The sequence below is a fragment of the Uloborus diversus genome, chromosome 1, assembly GCF_026930045.1.
Source record: "Uloborus diversus isolate 005 chromosome 1, Udiv.v.3.1, whole genome shotgun sequence".
Taxonomy (NCBI): domain Eukaryota; kingdom Metazoa; phylum Arthropoda; class Arachnida; order Araneae; family Uloboridae; genus Uloborus; species Uloborus diversus.
The window spans coordinates 113,781,630-113,806,337 of record NC_072731.1 but is presented as its reverse complement, the minus strand read 5'-3'; the positions used below and the strand labels follow the sequence as shown (position 1 = coordinate 113,806,337).

Genomic DNA, 24,708 nt, shown 5'->3' with positions numbered 1-24,708 from the left:
TTAAAATATTTGATGGTTTATAATATTAAAATGTCTAAAACCGAAACTAGCGGTAAATTGAACTTACAATAAGTCGAAGTTTTTTGTCGGTCCCTTTAGATTCGAGTTATCACGAATTGACTGTATACGAAATTACTACCAAATCTCCCTTATAACTTTGCCCTTGTGACGAAGTTAAGTTGTCATTTGAAGGATTTTATGTTACTGTCATAGAGGAAGATTATGTAGTCTTGAACAAAAAAAGGAATTTTGAAGGAATTAAAACCAAAATCAAGGAGTTTGAAGGGCCATTCAAAATATCTTTCTAAATGAAGAAATATTGGAGGAGTTTTGAAGGAGCGTAAGAGCCCCTGTCTCACAGCTAGTCTCAAGACGTGCGTACTTGTGTTACTGCTTCATTTTTTAGTATCTTTGTCGTTATACTCACTTTCCACTGCTTTATCTACACTTCATGCAGGTAAGAAAAAGGACTTTTCACTTTTTAAGGATCGTATGTGAAAAATTCTTTGGAAGTGAGTCTGTTAAACACTGAAATTATTTAGAGAAAGTCAGACAAAAAGTGGTCTTGTAAGGAGTTACTGTATTATGATCTGATCATATATCCAATAATACATAATATAGAACTCCTAATCAGTGAGCCAAGACTTTAGAAAAGTGACTTTATATGTAGGGTGACTTTATAAGCGGGTGACCTTGTATCGAGGTCTGACTGTAGTACAAAATACATTTTACAGAAATATTTTAGTTGATTTTAAAGAGAAAAAAGCTTACATAATATTAAAGTTCCAATAACTTTATTTTATCAAGAGTATGCAATGATCACTACTTACAGTTCCACAGCAGGTAAATAATGTGATGAAACTTTACAATTGATGGTGAAAATCAGCAATATAAAAATTTGATTAACAAAAAACACAAGATACAAACTTTGTATAGGTCTCTAAAGAATAACACACAAGTTCATTCTTTTAATTCCTCTAATAAACAGTATGGCTTTGGATGCTTGCTGTCTGGACAAACACAATAGTCATTAAGGCTCTCATCATCTGGTAACATAGCCTAACTTCTCGATATTTTTGGTGACCACGCTGAATACAACATTTGCATAACCTTGGGATCTGACTCTTGTGACTAGAATTCATAAAAAAATATATAATTTAGCTTTAAACAACTAATGTTATACATGTGTGTGTGTCAGGGTTTGCTAATATATATCATGATGTATATCACAATATATGTCTGATATTTATGTTTTGGAAGTACGACATTTGCGATATAAAAATTAATGTATTTATCAAAAAATATTATTATTTAATTACTTTTAAAAATCAAAAATAATATAGTATATTTACAAATACAAATACAAAAGTGACGACCAGCAACAGGCTCTGGGCCCAGCTAGACTGGTCCTAGTCATTGTACAATCCCCAGTGAAGATCAATGGCCCTCTTAAAACTATCTACTCCCTTGCTCATTACCACCTCTTCCGGTAAGCTATTCCAAGGTTCACTACCCTGCTAAAATAATAATTTTTCCTAATATCCATGTTAGCCTGAGGTTTAAATAATGATCCCTTGTCCTGTTTTCAGTGCTAAACTTTACCCCTGTAACATCTTTCATTTCAATAAAATTAAACAACTGAATCATGTCCCCTCGGTCTCTTCTTTGCTCAAGCCTGTACATTTTTAGCATTCTAAGCCTGGAATCGTAGTCTAAGTGAGAAAGTCCATTTATTAGCCTTGTAGCCCGCCTTTGAACCCTTTCCAATACATTAATATCTTTCTTAAGATAAGGAGAATAAAACTGAACAGCATACTCCAAATGAGGTCTTACCAAACTTCTATTTAAGGGCTAGGGTGCATCATACGCCCCATCAAATTTTTTTTCGTTTACAAATGCTTTGTCCCTAAGCTATTTGTATTCTACATACAAAATTAATAATTTGTATGAAATTGTTCACACTTTGAACAATATCTATGTGTGCCACCTGCCAACTGAAAGTTATGAAAACTCAGAAAAATAACACGTTAAGCATTTTTTTACATTTGTTTAGTTACTGAAAGAATTATTTTACTTATTGAAGCAAATTTACAGTATATTTCATAATATTACTTTGTTAATTATTAAAGTTTGGCTTGAAAGTTAGTTTTTAATCAATTTTCCTCCTTTTGAGAAGATTTGGGAGTTGTTTTCGATCATGCTCAACTACTTGTAATATATTCTGGTAATAATCTTCAGTTTTGGCTGATATTAAAAAGTCATTCTTCAGCTTTATTCCTCGCTCAGCACAATCATTTACTACATTTATTCCTTTCAAATTAGTTTTTGAAGTCTGAAATGAAATACAATTTGGCCACTGTTTAACATCTTCCACCGTGACTTCTGAATCTAAGTTCAAAATTAGAAATAAAAACCAGGAATCAATGCCAACAAAATCAGACAGTGTTGATGATGAACGAATTTCTGTTGGAAACTTTGGTTTTCCAAATCCCATACCAAATCTGTGTTTTAGATTAGAAAGATTAGCTGGTCTAATGGCTAACATACTGTCAGCAAGAGCACGTCGGTTTGCTATATCACTCTACAGTGCTAGAGGTACAGTTTCTTCTGTCAGATACCAAAGGTGATTTTTAAAAGCATTAATTGCACTTCTAGAAATTTCTGAATTTACTATATTTTATAAGTAAATAAAAGAATTCAAGTCATTCCATGGTGCATCGAAGACAGAAGTGCACGTCATCCACCATGAACTATATATACCAAAGTGACGAAATTAACAAAATTTCTAAATTTTAAAACTTGTTAATGTGTAGTTATTGTTCCAGTTGGCAGTTCTTGGATTTGATGTTGAAATAAGCAAATTTTGATTGAATAAATTAATTTTGCCATCCATCATGCTTTGTGTAAAGCTCCTGGGCGTTTAAAGTCGACTGCAGTTATCTCATTTAGATCGTTTACTAAGAAGAAAAGTCAAATTTGAACAAATTCTAAGTAGTCACCTCTGCAAAACATAACATTTGATTTAGCTAATGTGATAACATTGTTTTTGCACTTGTCAATTAATCTTTTTGCGGACTCACTGAATGAACTGTCATCAAATTTGAATAAATTTATAGGTATATCAGCGTCACTCTCTTCCATAAACTGCAGTAATGTATAATGGTTGAGAAATCTTTTAAACAGATATGTGTGGTGACTTCGATGCTTCAATTTTTAAATCGTCAAACACATGTGACAATATAATTTCTCCAATGTGGTGATGGCAAGCTGACCATAGGATAGCTTTACCCAAATGCTTTTGAATAACTACACATGCTGCAGTTATATGTTTTATCATGTGAGCCAAAGGTTGCTAGACGATAACTTTTCATAGATTGAAGAAAAGCTTAATCTTCTGGATTTTTTATAAGGCATTCTACATTTTTAAGCCATAATGAAAATGTTTTAGCTATTTCTTCTTTCACTTTCTTTACTTTATTAATGAAATTTGTTGTATTTCTTCTTTGAAGAGGAATTGTTTTTAATTTTGTGTTGTCTTCATGAAGTTTTAGTATTTTCTCACAGGATTTACATTTAGTAATCTTTGGAATGTTTGCTTTTGCATAGAAATCGGATATTTTTGACAAGACAAGTTTTGAAGACTCTGGTAAGATTATGATCGGCACCTTTCTCAATATGATACATCAAGCAGCGAAGCACTTGCAAGCTAGTGGTTAAACGTGAACTCTTAAATTCTGAGTCCTCTTGAGTTATTCCACTTCCAAGTCCAAATACCATTGAAGATTGTCTGGTTTTGACTTTTACCTTTTGTACAGATGAATAAGGCTTTCTTTGTGGAGAAAATGTCACTGATTCAACAGCAGCTGATTCACTCATGTTTATTAAAAGTTTTCAAAATATGTTACTTTCAAAAATTCATACACCTTATGAATTAAAATAGAATAGATTAACTTGTTTAAGTGGTTTATGACACACATATGCATAGAATAACAAGAAGAAAACTTAAAGAACTAGCATTAGTAGTTGTATGATAGAAGAAAATGGTAGAAAGTTGAAAACAAATAGTGAACCTGAACAGTGAACAGTTACAAAAGATGTTATGTAGAGTTACTGAAAATATGGTAACAGTTAAAGTTAACACAGGTACAATGTAAATTAAATAATTAAAAAAATATTTCCCAGTATTGCACTTTGAGTCACATTTGATGTTATAATTGTTCATTTACCTTAAAAAAGAAACTTCTTGCTTGAGGTGGGATACCTAAATTAATTTTGATTTTCATAAAAATTCACAGGAATGCTATCTAGTGGTATGAGAACATTTTTAAATTAGGGACAAAACAATTTTAGACTAGTTGGGCAAATGATGCACCCTATTAAGGGCAGAACTTCTTTAGATTTGTTTGAAATAGATCTATTGATAAACCCAAGCATATTATTGACTTTGTTACTAGCAATGCTGCACTGTTGACTAAACTTCAAATCTTGACTTATTAAGACACCTTTGTCTTTTGTACCAGCCCATGAAATTTTTTTTTTTAAAAAGAAGCTATTAGCACAGATGAAGTAAACATATGGAAAGATATTGAACCTAATGATAGGGACAAGAAATTTTGATGAATACGTTGCCGTTTGTGTTTTCCAAAGTATTGAGGTAATATATAAAGAACATACTCATGTTTCATTAGATTCAGAATCGAATTCAGAGGATGACCTTCAAAAGAGCTGCGAAGTGACTTTATTTCATATGGGACTAAGTAATGATAAAAAATACATAATGGAGTTTAATACCGATGAATGTTTGTTTGACTGTTTTGAAAATATTGAAATGGTCATTGCTAACACTACTGAAAGTGTAAATGAAACAATCATCAGTAAAAGATGTTTTTTTTTTCAAAGTCTTAAAAATTAGTTTTATCTCTAAGAACAAAAAGTATGATAAACCTTAGTAAGTTTTCATTAAATAATCAATAGTTTGAATTATTTAACTGATGTCTATTAGGGTTCATACTCTGTCTGCATCAGAAATGAAATTCCTCGATATTTTCAGGTATTCTAGACATTTTAAGAAAATTCCAAACTAGCTGTGAGATTAGCTAAATATGATGTTTAACTGCGAAAAGATAAAGTTAAACATTTAAAAAGATAAAAAAAAACCATTTACACCACAGGGATCCGAGAAGAAAAAATATACATCTGAGAAAAAACTTAATTATCTTTGCAACCAATTATCTTTTAAGGCAGACATGTGACACACTGAAGGAGAAAAATACTGAAATACCACAGCGGCATCACATACCATTGTATGTCAAATAAAAAACTGATATAACATACCACAGTGTATTAAAAAAGCATGAACATTTCAAAACAATCAAAAAGACTTTAGGAATTTCAGTCATTAATAAATCAGGTATTTTTTTAATAGCTGACAAGACTATAAAACCCTAAGGGAAAAGCCAAAATAAAGAAAAAAGAAAGTACTAATCAAAAAAGAAAAGAACTTGTAATTTAGATTTTCCAGAAAGATTTCTAGTGTTAAATGTTAGTCTTAAAGAATTTAAGAACATTGAGTAAGCTAAATTACACATTTCATAATTTACTTTTGCTTTAAGTTCTTACAATTAGGGTTTAATATCGCAATGCAGGAGCCACATAGTCTTCAGAACTTAAATAAATAAGAAACATGTATTTGGTCTAATTTTGTAATAGATTCATTTTAAAGAAAAAACAGCCAAGAATGATATAGTAAAAATCAAACCCTGGTAACAGTGCAATTAAAATTTAAGTTTTTATAATAGACTAGCAAAAATACCCGGCGTTGCCTGGGTTAGCAATAATTATGAGAAACAATCGTTACTTGCCTTTGTTTTGTGTTTTAAGTGAACGAACTTAAAACACACCTTTTTGACGTGATTTAAAATCTACCTTCTTCCTTACTCATAAAACTAAAGTAGCAGTACGTAAAAAGAGCAAAATAGTATTCATTTAGAAACGAAAACACGAAATTTAAGCGTATACAAATTTGAAGAATTTCCGAAATATGAAATTAAACTTCACATGTTTAAAAAGATTTATCAGTTAATACTTATTTTTTTTTTACATTGAGTCTTACCTTCTCTGTATGTCCATTGAAGAACGAACTGTTTAAAAAAATGTAGCCGCGCGCCCTTGTCCCCTTAAACTTGCTTATTTTGGAAAATTTCAATTATTGTGGGTTCTTGATGCGATTTAAAATATTAAAAAATTTGCGGAAATCGTTTTGGGATACCTTGGATAATGCTCCCCCTACTTACTTTGTAAAACGGTATGTTATTAATTTTTGTTAAAGAGATATTGTCGTCATATGCTAAAATACTTTTGGTCACCATAAAATGGCGCTAAACAATTTCATCCGTAATGTTTCCAAAATAAGTAGTAAAATTTGGTGTTGGTTTGAACTTGTGCACAAAGTCACATTAATGGAAGTTTTTGTGCTGTTTATGGATTTGCCTAATTTAGTTGCTGGATTATTTTACAGTAAAAAAAGTTTTTAAAGATTCTTTGATTGGCGATATTTTGTTTACATTCTGAAAGCTGACAAACATTATTACATAGTCTTTGGCTTCAAAAACCGCGACAATTGAAAAAACTGCCAAATGCATCCGCTACTGAAATCTTTCTACATAAATTTTGGCAAGGTTTCTGCTGTTAGATTGGATAATGATTAAGTGTCCAATCAGCACAAATAATTATAAAAAAAACCCCAGTAATTACAATTGAAGTTCCGTTTAAATGGAATAATCAGCCAAATCTAGTTATTGTTAGCCAATCTTGGGGAAAAAACGTTACTTTAAGATTTGACTTGAGAAAAGCCTCAAATAGTCAGACGAAACACAAAAATATTCAACAATTCTAGCTTTGAACTAAGAGTTGAGATGATACACTAAAAAATGAATTGTATTGAGGAAAGCCTTCGAACATGGAACAAAAAAAGCCCATAACTCGTTTTTCATACATCTTAGAACTTTCTAACAGATGCCATCTTCAGCAGAAAAATAAGCGCTTTCGATGGACACATAATTTTAATATGTGCACGTATTTTTTAATCGTCATATTGGGGCATTTATGCGAAAATTTGGACAAATTAGAATAAAAAAGGAACTATCAATCGGATTTTTATTGAACTGGTCTACAAACCTCCCTAGTACCAAAAAGAACAAATGGTGAAAGTTTCAGCCAAATCTGCCGGGTAGTTTCCGAGATCTTAGGGAACAAATTTACCAAAGTCCATTTTTATATATATAGATTATCAATATGCATTGCACAAGACTTACCTAGGCTAATATACTTTCCTTAATATATATTTTATGTAACGCAATTCAATATCACAAAACTCATCAAAAGACAAAAATAATCATTAAAAACTTTATTTATTCTCTTTGGCATTTCCTGAACTTTTAGCAAAAAAAAACATTTTTTATTGCTCTTTTTGTGTTTTTTCAATAGGCCCTGTTTGTTTTTTAGAGTTTGAAATATGATTAGAGCAAGATTTCTTTATCAATGTTGAGGAATCAACACTATCATTACATTTTCGTTTGACTTGGTGCAATTTTACTTTAAACAAAACATTTTTTATCTGGTAATTCTTAAAAGAATTACGCGCTTCTTGAACTAAGACCTTTTTTCCACAAGTTTTTGATTCAAGCTGGGTTGAATCATTTTCATTTTTTTTCTTTTCACTATGATTTAACTTTTCAAGTCGGTACTTTGCCCTAGCCATCTTCATATTTTTACACAATGATAAATTTATAGACCCATTACGGATGTCCTCACGGTGAAAATACTCTACAGCCTCTTTCTTTTTGGGTTTAAGGCTACATTTAACCGTTTGGATAGAGTTATATGTTTTGATATCCATCCTTCCTGATCTTTTGTCAATAATGTCATTCATGGTACTAAATGAACCTTCCACTATGGGCCCATGAAAAATACTTAATATGGCTTTCATTATCTTTTCAAGTGATGGATATCTATTTGTTTCAAATACCTTAGTCCACCATTCATCAATCCAAACAGGTGTCTCAGCAGCAGGAAGGTAATCATCAACCTGGTAAGACCTTACTTCTTGCAGGTATTTATCAATTTCTTCCTGACATAGAACATTAAGAATTAGATTAGGTAATAGTTCTAACATTCTGATATTTACACTATGACCTTTCTGTTCAGGATTTAGGGCAGTGGCACAAATCAACACCTCATTGGAGAGTGGAAGCTTCTTTTTCAAATAAATGCTACAAATGAAGTAAACATCTCCAAGTCTGTTTAAAAAATCATCAGTAAGAGTTTGATTGCATCGTTTTAAGGTATCTAAAGCTTGAGTGCTTATAAACATGTCCTTGGGTTTCATGAGGTGCTTTTTCTTCAGTTTTGAAGAGCTTTAAGTTCTTCACCACTTTTATATTTATTAATTATCTCCGGTTTATTGCTGCAACATAAGAATTGCTTAAAAGCAAGTAATTGCTGATCAAACAGTTTGTGGATCATTGGTTCCTTAGTTTTAAACAGACGAACATATTTCTTAAACATTGGTAACACAGCTGAATACAATTGCATTATTAGTAGTGTTTTCTTCCTTTCGTAGAACAACTTATTAATAATTCAAGATCTATGCTGCTTACCTGCTGCTGTTGTTGGTTGCCTTTCTGAAAGAGATTTTTGAATTTGCTTCAGTTGAATATATTTATCATCTTTTAATTTTATATTACTTTTTGTACACACTTATGATTATAGCATTATATGTTGTTCTATCATCACTATTAAAAGTATGAATGCATTCCACATTCTCAATATCTCTACAGTCACATCATAGCAACTGAGCCACCTGTGTGGTACATAGCATGATGGCATTGAGTATTTAATGCCCAATACTGAACATATGTCCTCCAATTTATTTCTGAAAACTGGCAACCACTTAAAGCTGTTGTTCAAATCAAGGAACAAACCTTCAACAAAAAACTGAAAGGACTGGCAAAATTTTTTTGTTGAATTGTGGATGTGGTGACAGGAATCTCCGTCTATATCAAGAAGATGGTTCACTCTTTCATTTTGTACACGAGTTTCAAAACCTTGTTTTGAGCCCCGCATTACAGAACAAGAGTCCATTAGAATTGAAATGAGGTTTTCATATGGTATACCATATTCAGTGAAACAGGAATCCACAGCACAAAATATTGTTTCAGAATCAACAGAAGGTAAGCTTAAAGACTTTAAATGTTCAATGATCACTTGTTTTTAATCTTCACAATAATAACTGACTAGAACAGTCAATACCTGGAGCAAATTGTTACTCGTTGAATCATCAATATTCAGCAAAAACTTTATTCTCTGAATCTTGTGTATGGTTTCAGACAACATGGTTTCAGCCAAACCTAACCTCATTTTCATGGATGCCGAAGTTCTGTCCATGAATAAAGATGACAATGCTTTCGGATCTCAAGCTAGCTCCTTTGCAAGGTTAATTAACACTGGGGCAGCAGTGAAAGGGAGACTATGTTCAGCCAATGTACCAAGTACATAGCTTGACTAACTAAAATACAATCCGATATCGGAACTGATGGTTTTATAGGTGGTTGAACAGTAATTATTTTTCCTTGATCTATCTTAATTGCAGGGATTAACCCATACACTGTATTAGGAGCAGGATCGGAAGAATCACCAAAAAAAAAATAGATCGAGCATAGGTGCTCAACCTGGACTCTACTTCTGTCACATGCTTCTTACTGAGCATGTGCACTTCAATATTTTTGCACCCTTTATTTCCATAATCTATTTTCCAATTACAAAAGATGCAAATTGCTTTCCCAGATTCATCAATTTTTCTGATACATTCAGACAAAAGCACTTCTGTTTTTCCGCTCTTTAGGGATAAAGTAACAGTTCTGTCCATTCAACTCCATTGAAAGTTGTTTTTTCGATCTTCGTCAATTTTTTTTAATTCCAAATCAGATTTGGAGCGTTGTACAACAGACAAGCGAGAGATTTCCGATAAACATTCCTTTTTGCAAGAAATTCAAAAAAGATAACCAATAAAATTCAAACTTGCTGCAAGAGCAGTGTCAATACACAGCTGAATTCGTACAACAAAGCAACCATTTAGTTTTGTTTAGAAAGGATCTATTTCACCACATAACTCAATAGATCGTATTTGAATTTGACCAATAACAGTTCGGGAGAACGCTGCGTGTTCTACCCACTCGAATAACCCGTTCCTTAAGTAGAGAATCAGCCGATGCGCAGTAAATAGATTGGAATCAAGTTAAATCGATCATAGCAAAGGAAAACGCTGAAACCCGTTGGTTAAGTAGCCAATCAACCGCTGGTGCGCAGAAAGATGCGCAGTAAGCATCACACAATAGATTGCAATGAAGTTCCTGATAGACATCGGTAAACGATACTTAACCACGTTCTCATTTCTAATGTAATGTAATATAAAATTTACTTTATTCAAATTAGATTAACTTCTCACCTCTTTCGGCACGTGTAAAGTTTCAGTTTTAGGTTGGCATCCTTTGATGCCCAATCATATGCAAATGAGGCAAGTATAAATAGTGAACGATTCCAATCGTTCTCTCTCTTCTTTTGTGTTCGTCAGCCTCTTGTGAGTTAGGTCCGGTAGGTGTTGGGGATATGCGAACTCTGCCTCCACTTATGGCCAGGGTTTATTCTTATAAACTTATTTTGTTAGTTTATTTATTTTAGTTTCTATGGACCAATAAATTTTAGGTAAGATTTTAAACAAGTTTCCAATGTTCATTTCTTCACATTAACATTTGATTCTGCATCTTCCACTGTGTGGTGTTATCTCTGCTTGTATAAGCATGTAACATTGTTGACTGACTTACGGAATTTAGCCTTTCGGCTTTTCGTTTAAACATCGTAAGTTATCACTTCCAACCACAGCGCATGAAAACACTGAAACCCGTCGGTTAAGTAGCCGATCAACTGATGATGCACAGTAAAGTATTCTAGCTTACGGAACTGAACAAAAGCTTGCGCTGCAAGATTTTTTTTCCCTTCACAGGGGGAGGAGGGATATGGATTTTCACCGAAAATAAGTTTTTACTTTTCAAGATGACCGAAAATAAGGAATTCCGTCAAAATACAGAAAAATCTGCTTTAAGGGCAATTGAATTTATTTGTAAAAAAGGCTAACAAATAACTCACCATCCCTGCCTTCACCTTGAGACACGACTTTTTGATCAACGAATTCGGGCCTTCTTCCGATCAACCAGCCAGTGAACTTTTGGAGGAGTGAAGAAGATTCTGGAACAAACATGGAGACTCGTCTTCGATGCCTGAAATATGAAAGCTTTTCAGATGAATGATAGCAGTTCACCAACCATAGATGTCAAATAGTTGAAAGATTAAGTTTGTTTCAAGTTTTTCAACTGAATAGAACAAGAGATATAAGTGTTTCTAATTTAGCAAAAATACTAGGCTGAACTCAATTCAAGATACTGAGCTAGAGCAAAATGTTACTACATCAGGGCCGATCCTAGCAGGTGTGCAGAGTGTGCACTGCACAAGGGCAGCCGAAGCAAGGGGCGGCCGTAGGCCGCATCATGTAGTTCTAATAATCAAGAAAAATTCCCCGTGGAATAAATATGCTGAACTTTAAATATTCAATTATCAAAGTAAGTGTCAATTTCCTGACAGCATATAGCATAGTTTAAGAAAAATAGAATGATTGGGAACATTGTTTTGATTCATTGTCCATTAATATTTACTCTTTACACACATGCTTCATTTGGTTGCAAAATTTGTGACAGAACCGGTAATCAGGCATGGATACAGGGGAGAGAAAATGGCCCCCTCCTGAAGCATGAAAGGGTGCCTTCTAAAAGGAGCACCAAGGGCGGCCACTAATGTTTACCCCCCAAGCTTTTATAGACCTAAACACTGAAGACATTTTTTATTTATATATAAAAAAAAGCTATACTGATTAGATGTTCTCATCATAAGCATTTCAAACAACAAAATCTGCGTTCAGTAATCGTGGATGCGTGGGAAGAAAGTGGAAAATTGCGACTTCTTTGAGAGTCAGAGCTAAAATTTTGTAATTTTCCCCCTTTACGGCAATTTTTTCTAATTAGAATCCCGAATGAACTGCCCGGTTTCAATTAGGAGAACAGGGCTCTTGTCCCGGGTAGTAAATTGAAACGAAGATCCAAAAGGATGCCATGACCTCCTTGACGAGACTAAAGAAGGCTTAAATTGCGTTTCTAGGACTTTAATTTCGAAACATTTCACTGGTTGAACCAATGATCTTAAGGAATCCCAATTAAGTCTCTGATTCATCCCTTCCACCTTAACTTAATCAAATATAGCCTAAAAATGTTGGCTCCGAAATCTAAAATGTATTTTTAGAGGACAGCCTTTCCTAATGTCATCAAAAATTGCTTAATGACATTTTTCGGATTTCTTTTTCGAAATTTTTGCAATGGACATTTTGCGATACTACCAAAGACAGTCTCAATTAGCGTCTTTAGAGAAGCACCTAATCCCACCCCCTCTCACTTAATTTATTGAAAAACAAACTAAAATTGTGTTTTTCAGACATTAGTTTCAAGAACTTTCGGAGAAGGACCCCGGATCCCGCCCTTTTCTCCAATGCATTCACCATACCTCAAAATTTCATTTTTAGACGGTTCCGTGGGGCCACAGAACCCTTCCTGCCTAAACTAGCCTGAAATTGACTTCAGCTTCTAAAAACAGTTCGTGAGGGCACACCGAACCCCCGCCCGCTCTTAGTCCCATCGTTATCAAACTGCCTAAAATAAGTTTTTGGGACTTCAATTTCTAAAAAATTCTGGAGGAGAACTGCTTGGCTTATGTAACTTTTTACCGCACCAGGGCATACCTATCAATCGTCGAGGTGAGGTGGATAAAAGTCTATAGTTGTATTTTTCAGATATTATTATCGAAAACTATCTGTAAGATCCGCCGAAGCTTACTATAATCCTTAACATGTCACCAAAGATAGTATAAAATTGCACTTTTAGAAACATCCGCTTGGGAGCCCCAAAACCGTTCCTTCTAAAATGATAGCCTACAATGGATTTTAGTTCTAAAAAATATTTCGGTTTGGTATATTTTCACGTTTCTCCTATTGTTTTTAAATATAGCCAAAAATGGGTTTTTGAAACAATAGTGCCGAGAAATTACCGGAGGAAAGCCACCAGATCCCCTACCGTCACCAAAGACAGACTAAATTTGCATTTTTAACTTCAATTTCGAAAACCTTCAATGGGAGATGATTGAAACTCCTACCCTCTAGCAACGTCAACAAAAGTAAGCCAAAATTGCGTGTTTAAAACTTCAGTTTCGGAAAATTTTCGGGAAGAGCGCCGATCTTTCATACGCTACGGTCACAAAAAATAGCTTCAAACTAATTTCAATTTTGAAAGAATTTATGGAAAGAACATCAAGATTACTATTTCCTTATACCCGACTCTTTTGTCCTTGCAACTGAACACAACCAAAGATTAACTAAAACTATTTTTCATAAGCCAATTTTGATAATCTTCTCGGAGCAATCGCCCCTCCCCTTTTCCCCCCTCCACTTCCCCCTCCTCCGTCCTTCCTCTGATGTCACCGAAGACAGACTATAAAATGCGTTTTTAAGACTAGTAAGTTTTGGTATTTATTACTTTCTTCAAAGATATAAATTGTACCTAAGGAGTTTCTTATTATAAAACTTTTCTTCTTTTTTTATAAGTTCATCATTCTTCTGTTTTTTTCTCCTTTCTTTTTTAAATTGGAACTTGGTATAGAAATTTGAAGAAAGATTTATATGGACGTTAAAGATTAGTCAAAATATGCAAATTACTCTTGAGGGGCGGCACATTAGACTTTGCACACAGGCGGCCGACACCCTAGGATCGGCCCTGTACTACATACAGTGTCTCCCAAAAGTGTTCGTACACCTACGACTTTCAATGAAATAGGCCGTTTTACATTGGTTAGAATAAATATTTTGGAATAGGTATTTTATTATAAGATCTATGATCTATTTTTAACAAAATTGCATGAGAATTTTTAATAAAATATTAAAACATAATTTTTAAAAAATCAAAAGCCAAAATTTGCCGGAAATTTTATCTCACAAAAGTCTTTGTACACTTTGAAAAAATGTCAAAAAATTAGTAAATAATCTAGCTTTTTACAAAGTTATTATTTAGTAGAATATCATGCAGTATCAACAACAGCTTTTAAACGTCTGGGAATAGATTTCATTGTTCTTTCTTTCTTTTTTTTGTGCAATTTCTGAGTAAGTGTTCAGCCGCACTTCGAGTTTTACTGTTTCTAGTTCACTTTTCGTTTCCATGGTGTATTTTCGTAATCTAGCTACCAGATATCTCCATATATGTTCCATTAAGTTTAAATCTGGCGATTGAGGAGATATTTCCAAGCTTAAGGACAATTTTTGAGGCACCAAACGCAAACGTGTGCTTCTTATCGTTATCTTGATAGAAAACAAAATTGTTTCTGATTACCAAATTTTGGGCTAATAGTTTAAAATTGTTTTTTAAAATATTTAAATGAACAGCATGATTTATAATTTCATCAAAAAATTCCAAAATTCCAAGTCCTGATGCTGTAATGCACCCTCACACTAAAACACCTTCACCTTCCTGATTAACTGATCCAACTAAGTTCTTAAGATTAAATTCCTCATTTTTTCTTCTACTTACAATTATACAACAATTTAACCCAAAATGTTGAATTTATTTTCATCTAAAAGCAAGACGTTGTTCCAAAACGTTTTGAGCTTATTTATCATTGATATTACGATGGAAACCGTAAGCTTACTGTTTTTCGCACGAACAAGAAAATTTCTGCAGGAAGAGGTCCCATTTAATCCAGCTAATCAGAGAACTTGGCGAACAATTTTAGGTGAAAATTAAACGTAAAATGTTTCATTCAACTCTGCAGAAACTTTTTCAGCACTCAAATGTGTATTTTTCACAATTTTTTTAACTGTAAACCTCCGATCATGCTTTGTCAACTTTGCCGGTTGACCTTTTCTTGCTTTGTATTTGGTCCAATTCTTTTCTTTAAAGCATTTTATCAAGCACTTTACTATAGGATGGAATAAATTAACTAATTTAGAGACATTTCAAACCAACTTACCTCCACTGTGAGGAAAAAATTCAAACTTTGAATGGTGTTTGTGGTTTTTTACGAATACCAGCCATTTTAATCCATTCCATAATCAGCCCGAAACCCCTTAACGCGCATGCTGCAGATGAAGAACGGAGTAGCTTTTTGCTACGTTGTAATAGCGCTTTTCTCCCCATTTTGCTCTCGGGATTTTAATGTTGTTTTTGCTGTTCAGCTTGCATTCGAAAATCGCTTCGCTTTATTAGTTTTTTGGCACTGAATTAAATAGTGCAATAAAATACAAGGTTGCTAATATATGCTGAAATATTTGTTAAATTTACACAGTACATAACTGGAAAATAATAAACAATAGAGGATAGGATGAAAAGCAATTATTTTTATAACACTAATTATTTTATTGATTTATTTTTCTATTTGCTTTTATCTCAGTATATCATTCTTTTCTTTTTATACACTTAAGAAATCAAAACTGTTAAATGTAAGATGGTCTACCTTTCAAAAGGGCTCAACGAAACATTCTTCAAACAATTGACTGATCGATCCAACCTGTGAGCAAGGGGAGCATTTGAATGGACAAAAACGCTTTAACTGTGGGAATGATTTTCTAAGCGGATAAAAAGTATTCTTCGGTGCCTTTTGATACATTGTGACCCTTCAAAATGACCAATAAATACAGAGACATCTCTTTGCTTTTCGGTTCTTTTATCGTAATTGCAATGACTTTTAAATCCCTTCTGAGTGTCCAGATATCAGTTGCTCAAGCGTGGGAAGTATTGTAAAGATAAATGATAACAAAAGATCAAAACTTGAGGTTAATCCCCTAGTTCCCTAAAGGATACTTTTGTGCATGCAACTAAAAGCCCCCAGCTGAGAGAGGAATAACAGAGACTGCCTGGGCGGATTCCCTAAGGAGATGTTCCCCTTGGTGTCTTGCGGTCAACCCTTCCACATTATTTTCTTACAACAAAACAGTTTGAATCAGAAAGGAATTTCAAAGCAAGCTTTACTGTTTGTATTTGAGAAACTGGCTTCAGAAGAAAAAAAAAAGAAAATCTTGCTTGAAATCGAGTCGGAGTGTTTTTCTTATTTTAAAACATATTTGGATAAATTTTAGTTAGTTTCATAGGATTATTTACCAATTAGGCAACTTGATTATTGAAAAGAAACCAAATATTTTATTTCTATTTTTAAAACCTCATAAAAGAAGGTGCAATTAAAACATTGGAGCTATTTTAAAACAATAAATAAAATCTGAAAAAGAAAGGGAGAAAAGGAATGTTTCGTTTCGTATGAGTAAAGCAAAAAGAACTCAAGATATTATAATTTCATTTGTACTGTAGTATATATTTTATGTTTTGCATGGTCAACTATTACGTATAATCAATGCGGTCGTCATAATTTTTGTTTGCGAAATTAAAAATATTCAAAACTGTATCACTAAAAATCCATCAAAGCGTGCCGTGAATATAAAAAGTTTAAATTTAAGTTTGAAAATATCACGATTTAAAAATAAATAAATAATAAAAAAAAATAATAGTATACAAATAAATAAAAAGCGTAGTAAACACATTATAATAAAAAAAAACATACTCGTACAAAATTAAGATGTGTAAGATAATTTTTAAAAATATTGTGTAAAATAAATTATAAAATTTGAGGATTATGAACAATTTAGTGAAGGATGCTGGTGTAAGAAGGTGGATTTTTGATAACAAGAAAAATATATTTCTGTTTATTTGCTTTATTCAGGCATAGAAATATTGTTAAATGTGTAAGGAAATATTTTCACACTTGTTCATCAGGAGTTCAAATGCCAGAATGCCAAGAAACAAAGCTTCCACGAAAAGATAAAAATATAATGCCTGATTATTTGAAGCATTATACGTGTCCCATCCAGGAGTACTTGAAAGGTTAATATCTTAGTAAAATAAAATAAATTACAACAAGTATCGTGAAATACTGTAAGTTACATCGCTTTTGTCTAAGCAAAAGAGCTTGATTACCGCTCCCCTAAAAGCACCAGAACCCAACAGAGAAGCGCAATATCAGGGTTCTGCCCCTGGAAGGATCGCCGACACATATTCGGCTGAGGCAAAAACTGTTAGAAACGCTGTGACGACACAGGTTCGTTGAAGGCAGTTAGGAACCATTTTCTTGCTAAGAGCCTGAATCGGTCGGGGCAGTATTAACACAAACTGCGCGACCGATCCTGTATCGGCCGGGGCAAAGAATGGGTTAAAGTAATAAACACAATATTAAGGAATAAATAAACAAAAAATTAACGGCAAATGACTTTACAGTGTCATTAAAATGCAAAAATAATAAAAAACCCACATATGAAAATTTTAATCATGAATTTATTCGAAAATATTTCAGTGTACTATGACTTTTGTGGTGTATTTTTTCTCTTTCTCTTCGTTTTTGAAAAATTTCAAAAATAAAATCTTGCAATATTTTGAAAAAAACTACTGGGTTGTATTCAGAATGGTATAGGAATGGTGTGAAAAAAATTGGACTTCATATTCAAATTCAGTTTTGCGTTATTTTGGTTTTACTACAATATTTCAAGGTGTACGAAGACTTTTGGGAGCCACTGTATGTTTGGAGACCATGAGTTTGGACACAACTTTTCAAATACATTAGAGTCTCGAAAATCCGAGTCTCGTAAGTTCGAGGTTCTGCTTAATCCAAGGTGCTTCATTTATATTTTAAGGTGAATTTTTTAGTTGCTAAAAAATGATTTTCATTAGAATCTGAAAATAGAACTCTTTTGCTACCGTAAACTTATTTAATTACATACAGTAAAAATGAAAAGGTATTGAGAGGTTGATGTCAATGACACTCCCTGAATGAAACGAAATATTCATTGACCACAAAATATGGATTGAGAAACACATCCAAGACAATAACTTGATACTTTAAATTAGCATTGCTTTGCCACCAAGAATGAGTGAACATGCTTTTTGTACAATAGCAGTCAAAAAAGTAGGTTCACAACTTTATGCCATACAAATTGTATATAAGAAATTTAAGCCTTATGCAACTAATCCTTTAAATGTTAGGCCGAATACATACATTACATGCACGCGTAAAAACATAGATACAGACGTTAAGACAAAACCTGATTGATTCCGGCATAGTCAAAATACATATTTGGTTGTCTGAAGATTTGCATGTATAAAATACAAACCGACATTGTGAAAAAGAAGTCAAAATTGGTTTTTAAGTAATTAAAAGTGAAATTATGCTGAAATTTGTGAGAATTTTTTTTTTGTGTGAAAACAATAGTGCTTTTTCTTTATATAAGGAAGTAAAAGGTGGTCCGCCTTATGTCTTGCAAATAGTATAAATATTTAGTCTGAAAGAATTTTCTGGATAATCCGAGTTTTCAGTAATCCGAGGTGAGGTGAGTCCCAATTACCTCGGTTTTTCGAGAATCTACTGTAATATGTATGGTCATGCTGCTCTGATTAGAAACCCTATAAGCAACTGCAGTCTTGAATATTAGTACAAAATTAGTTCAAACCCTGGAGGTGTGCACTTCCTAGTGTTTGTCTTCACTTTTTCATTTTGTTGCACAAATTTTACCAAATTATTTTTTTCCTAGGGTGGGAACAGGGCCGTCCCAAGATGGGGGGCAAGCGAGTCAATCGCCCTGGCGCCACGAAATGAGGGGGCGCCACAAGGTGCCACTCGTTTCAACAGAACACGACGACATTCAAACGAAATGAGGGGCGCAGCAAGGCTCCCCTCACCATAGAAAATGCCCCAGTTGCATAAAATTAGGGGCGCCTTGCGGTGCCCCCTCATTTTACACAATCAAAAACACAAAATACAGAATCATTGCAATGATTCTCTATTTTTTTTCCTAGGGCACGAAAATATTCCTCTCTCTGTCTCCAAAACATTAATTTCCTTTGCATCATTGAAGCAAAAATAATTTCTGAGAATATAACTGTTTAGAATCAAACAAAAGGCACTTCTCCTTTGTCTAGTTGTCACTAAATTTGCTTGAATTCTGCCCCTGCGTGCAGTGACATAACCAGAAAATGTTTTAAGAAAACACATTGAAAAAACAAAAAACAGATTTTTTTTTTTTTTTTGATCTGATAGGAAAAAAGGTCAAAAGGTGTCCAGTCAAAAGTTTGAAACTTCTAGTTTTGAAAGCGCAGTTTTAGCCTTAATTACGCGACTATAGGTCATGATTATTGACGTTAGGGAGGGAGCTCAGAAACTGTTTCCGATCGATTATTTTTTTTAATACATAGATTAAAATCAATTCCTTCTCCCTCTGCAAGTTTTCGAAATTGAAGTTTCAAAAATGCAACTTTAGATGAACTTTGAAGATTTCATAGATGGGAGAACTGGAGCATTTCCCAGGAAAATTGTTTAAAATTTTGGTTCAAAAACTTTAAGCCATGTTTTGCATTCAGGGACAATTCCACTTAATTTTTTTGTAAATGTTGTTTAAAAAACCCATTTTTTCTGTTATTAAAGAAAGGCGGTATGGGGACCCTTGCATGAATATTTTCTTAAACTTAAGTCTTAAAATGTAATTTGTAAGGCCATATTTTGTAATATTAGGGCCAGCGATTTTTCGAAATTAGAGCTCCAAAACGCAATTCTGAGCGATTTTCGATGTTGTTGACTATTTGTGGGCTTCTCCCTAAAACTTATAAATATTTGATGCAAATTAATAACATCTTTGTTTCTAACACATATGAAAGTTAGTATTAAGTTGGTACAAGTAACACCACAAAAGAACTATTGAAAAGAATCATTGGATGAGTCCAGATCGATATCTAATTTTGATGTAATTTACTTTGATGAATAAATTTTCTATTTATAATCAGCAATTTATTTATTTGTGTTCTTAGTTTGATCAATATGAATAACCAATTCAGTTTTAATTGTTAGTTTTTTATCAAGTGCGATAACATTTTACTAGATAAATATTTGGATTTTTAACATTTCCATTTTTTGAAAAGCTTTTGGGGCATTAGGGCTAGAGGGCGCTACAGTTGCTGGGGAGTGTTTTTGCTGCTCCTGAGATAAGTGATTTTTTACTGTAATTGTTTATTTTACTACTTTAGTTTCAGTATTTTTATTGTATTTTATCATATATTTAAGTATTCTTGTGCTTTTAAGTCTTATTTTTGATTTACTTGCTTTCTTAAAGTGTTTTTCTATTCTGTGTAGCTAAGCCTAAATTGTGCTGATTTCTTGTCAAGCCTGACTGCTCTGTTTAGGGTGTAACTTGTTTATTTTAATTTACTGCTTGTCTTAGGATTTAGTAATATTTGTATCTTTTACTTCCAATGCCTTCTAATTCTAATAATTAGCATTATTTCTCCAATTTTGTATTTTTGTATTGACTTTTTAAGTGTACCATTTTGAGCTAGAATGGGAGTTATATGCATAATGAAGGAGGTTAAAAGTGGTAAAGGGGACAAGTGGATTTCTTGTGACCTATGTCAGATGTTCTGCTTGTTTAAGGGGAAGGATGAGTCTGAGAAGGATTTCATTTGCACAAATTGTGTTGAACTCTCAGAAATCAGAGTTAGGATGCTTACTTTGGAGAGTGAGTTAGCATTAGGCTGTAGGTGTGTAGATGGGGTAAACACTCCAGAGGGAAAGAGGGAAGTTAGCAAAAAGGAGGTTGGCATTAGCTGTGTGTTAGATAAGGGGAAAATTCCCATAGGCGGATTTAGGACTGAGTTCCTGGGGGGCAGGATATTTTTTTTTAGCAACATTTTTATTGCCCCCCACTCCCATTTTTTTGTCTGTTTCCTGTGATGCATAAACGCATGCTTTATTTTTTTGTGTGTCGTTTTCATTAATGTGTGTTTTCATGCTGTCCTTTTTGAATTGACCTTAAGAGAGGGAGCTGGTATCAAGAGAGCGACGCAGGGCTCCCTTTTAAGTGGGAAAAATAGAATATCTCCAATTTTAGAAGGCCGGGGGTTTCTCCCCCGGAGGAAACTTTGTAAAATGGATATAAAGTTCTGCATTTTAAAGCCTTATAAAGGTTAATTGGATAACAATAGAAATTGATAACTAGATTATACAGTTGTACAGTATTGTTCAAACTTTGTAAGAAACAGCCATTTTAAGTTTGAAAGAAATAAAAAATTTTGAAAAAAAAAACAAAATAGAACCAACTTCAAAATTGCTCTAAAAAGTGAAAAATAATTTTATTCTTTAAACAACATCGATAATATTTTTAAACATAATTTTTAAAGTTGGCGCAAAAACAAAAAGTAAAATCCAGTGTAACCATATGCTTCGTTCATATTTTTTTCAGAAAACATCCAAAGTTAGGAACGAAACATTAATATCGTTACTAAAATATGCTGTTATCAATGCATAATGTATAAGGTAGAGAAGAAATTGGGCCTGTTTAAATTTATAGTTGTAGCTGAGTTATGGTTGTGAATGATTTTGTCTATCTTTTTTGCGCCAACTTCAAAAATTATGTTAAAAAATATTATCGATGGTGTTTTAAGAATAAAATTATTTTTCACTTTTTAGAGCAATTTTGAAGTCGGTTCTATTTTTTTTTTTTTTTTCAAAATTTTTTATTTCATTCCTTGTAGTATAAATATTTCAGAAATAGTAAGAGTTACATCACCAAACTTCACCTTATTTTTTTCATGAAACAACATACTAAAAAAATATATATAAACATGACTTAAAACTTTAAGCGATTGCCGCTAAAAAAATTACCCTTGTTCCTCTGTGGAATTCATTAGTGTGTTAATTTAATTATAACTATTTAAATATTACGTTTTCCCTAACTAATGTACATTCACAGCATACAAGTTGCTTGTGATGCAACCCTGTATCTCCTTACTTAGTCCAGATCATCTGTTATTGGCATAGTTGATAACGATAAAAACACTAAACTATAGTTGAGGCAAACTTAACCTGGTAGCATTGTGAAGGCCTAAGCAGATCTTAATCACATCATTATCTCGCTTCGAGGTTATGTTTACCCCGACTATAAAGCAATAACACTGAAGAAACTTGATGCTTGCTTCAGAGAAGCCTTCATTCAAAATTATCATTACAATTACTATTAATGTTACTGTTGTAGGGCACCAAAACTTTATAACAATGGGTTTTATATTTAATCATTTAATAGGGAAATTACTGTTTTTTTCCCATAACTTTTTTTCTATAGAACAAATGTGGTCAAACAAAGTAATGGTACCTAAGGTGAGCCATCCCCTATCCATTAAAAAAGGATCATCAAAATTGGTTCACTAGGTGAGCTGTGAGTGGACAAACAGAAAAAAAAAAAAAAAAACATACCGCCGAACTGATAACCGCCTCCTTTTTGAAGTCGGTTAAAAATAAACTATAGATTTCTCATTACAACAACCTTTTTTAATTATAAGTAGTGCAGAAAACGAAAAGGAGTAGAGGTAGTGTATAATTTTTTTTTCCTGGCTAAACAGATTAACAATATGCAGTAGAAATAATTGGAGCTCACTTTGCTTAGGATTTTCAAAGACTTATCCAATTATTTTCAAGGACTCTAGAATAAATAAAATTATTTAACGCACTTCATTTGTACTTTCCAGTCTCTGATATTTTAGTACTTGATTGTAAATTTTTACAGTCCTGTTCTAACTTTGTGAGAAATAGCTATTTTAAATTTAAAAGAAAAAAGAAACCATAGATTTCTCATGACAACAACTTTTCTTCAGTTGCAAGTGGGGCAGAAAATAAAAAGAAATAGAAGTAGTGTGTATTTGTTTCCGTGATCAAACAGATAGACAATATGCAGAAGAAGTAAAATAAAAGCAATCAATACAAAAGAATTTCCAAAATACTGCATTCGAGATTGAATAAATAGCAAGATATGAAACATATGAGTCACAAAAATTTATTTCAAATAATTTGTTACAAACGTGAGAACCATGATTTTTGCATTTTAATACAGGATGTGGTAAGGAGCTGAATTTGACATATTTTGGCATTCCTCCCCCTCTACCATTTGTTAGAAATTTTAAAATTTAAGGTTTGTAGCCACACGTTTCCAAATATTCAAGGTTTTCAAGCACTTAAAAATGAAATTAGTTTTTTCAAGCAATTTCCATTTTTTTAAGGAACGAATCATGAATTTTTTTTTTTGGGAGTTAGGGACCCACTTCAAAGCAGGGGCCCTAAGCAATAGCTTGTTTATCCTATAAGCAAATTCGGCCCTGTTTGTAATTCACTCTTTCCTGAAAATTTTTGCTTGATTTTTTGTAATTTTTACGAAAATTCGTCAGTTTTTACCGTTAAAGGATTTTTACGATTTTACCAATCTTTGTTAGGTTTTTATAGACTTTTATAAAATTTCAGCAAATTTTTCCAAAACTTTTGATGACTCAATTATTTAGATTTCAATAATGACATGGACTGACTCACTTAGATTTAGATGATTATGACTTACCTTACTTTTTAAACAGTATTTATAAAGTAAGTAAAATTGTACTCTCCCTCTAAGTAAAAATATTCACTTAATTAGAACACTCAGATAACTGAAATTTATTCAGTTTGCGGTAGTATTTATTTTCTCCCTCTCTCTCTTAAAAAGAGAGAGAGAGAGAAAAAAAAAACTGTTTTTTAGAATTTCTCAAAAGACGAATTAATCTGCTAAAAACATAAATAAAATGCACAAATATTCTTGAAATGTGGACACAAATCATAACGAGTAGATCGTTCTGTTAGCGCGAATGGGGGGGGGGGTCCCCTTTGCTTTAGGTTCTAATTTGTTAAATTAATCGTCAATTATTATAAGTGTTGCAGCTTAATGTATAGCTCGTTTAGCCTATATTTTCATTCATATACTTGCCCAAATGGTTCTCAGTCCAAAATAGTGAATTTAGACACATTTTCAGCACCCCAGTGACAGCTGTACTATTTGTATTTAATGTTAGTTCCCCCCCCCCCCATTTTCTTTTCTCCCATCAGAAAAAGACATTCGCTTTTCTCTTCGTTTTCATTAAACTATTCAAAAAAGAAAAAGTCATGATTTTTTGTTTTAAGATTTTGGAATATGTGTTGTTACTATATAAAGTCCTCCCAAAACTGGGGGCATTGCCTCCTATGCCCCCCCCCCCTATAAATCCACCCATGCCCTTCTAAACTATTAAAAAAAGAAAAAATAATAATATATATATATTTTTTAATTTTTGAAAGATGTGTTTTTACTACATGAAGTCCTCCCAAAACTGGGGGGGGGCATTGCCCCCCTCTGCCCCCCCATAAATCCGCCCATGAAAATTCCAGAGGTAAAGGGGAATTATTGCTGAGGCGACTGACTGGGAAACAAAGGGTATAATTTTGGGAGATTCAATGGTGCGTGAGGTGGGAAACTCAATAGGCAGAGTTAGACGTAAGGTGGCTAGATGTTGTTTGCCAGGGGCTCGGGTGAGAGATGTAAATTGGGTTGCTGAAAAGAAGGGAGTATTTAATAAAGAGGATGTAGTTACTTTGTGGGTGGGAACTAATGATGTAGGCCATAGTAACAATGATGAGTTTACAAAGGAATGG

General features: G+C 33.1%; 1 protein-coding gene across 3 annotated transcripts in view; it reads right to left on the bottom strand.

The window, feature by feature from the left end:
- Positions 1-808: 808 nt before the first annotated feature.
- The window catches only part of LOC129216591 (B9 domain-containing protein 1-like), a 65,980-nt gene continuing 42,080 nt past the window's right edge, over positions 809-24,708 (bottom strand). For all 3 annotated transcript variants that reach the window (XM_054850809.1, XM_054850817.1, XM_054850823.1), the window contains 2 exons: positions 11,203-11,333; positions 809-1,131 (listed from right to left, as the gene is read on the bottom strand). In XM_054850809.1, the coding sequence (XP_054706784.1) occupies positions 1,043-1,131; positions 11,203-11,333 (220 nt within the window). In that variant the 3' untranslated portion in view covers positions 809-1,042. The remainder of the gene's footprint in view (positions 1,132-11,202; positions 11,334-24,708) is intronic.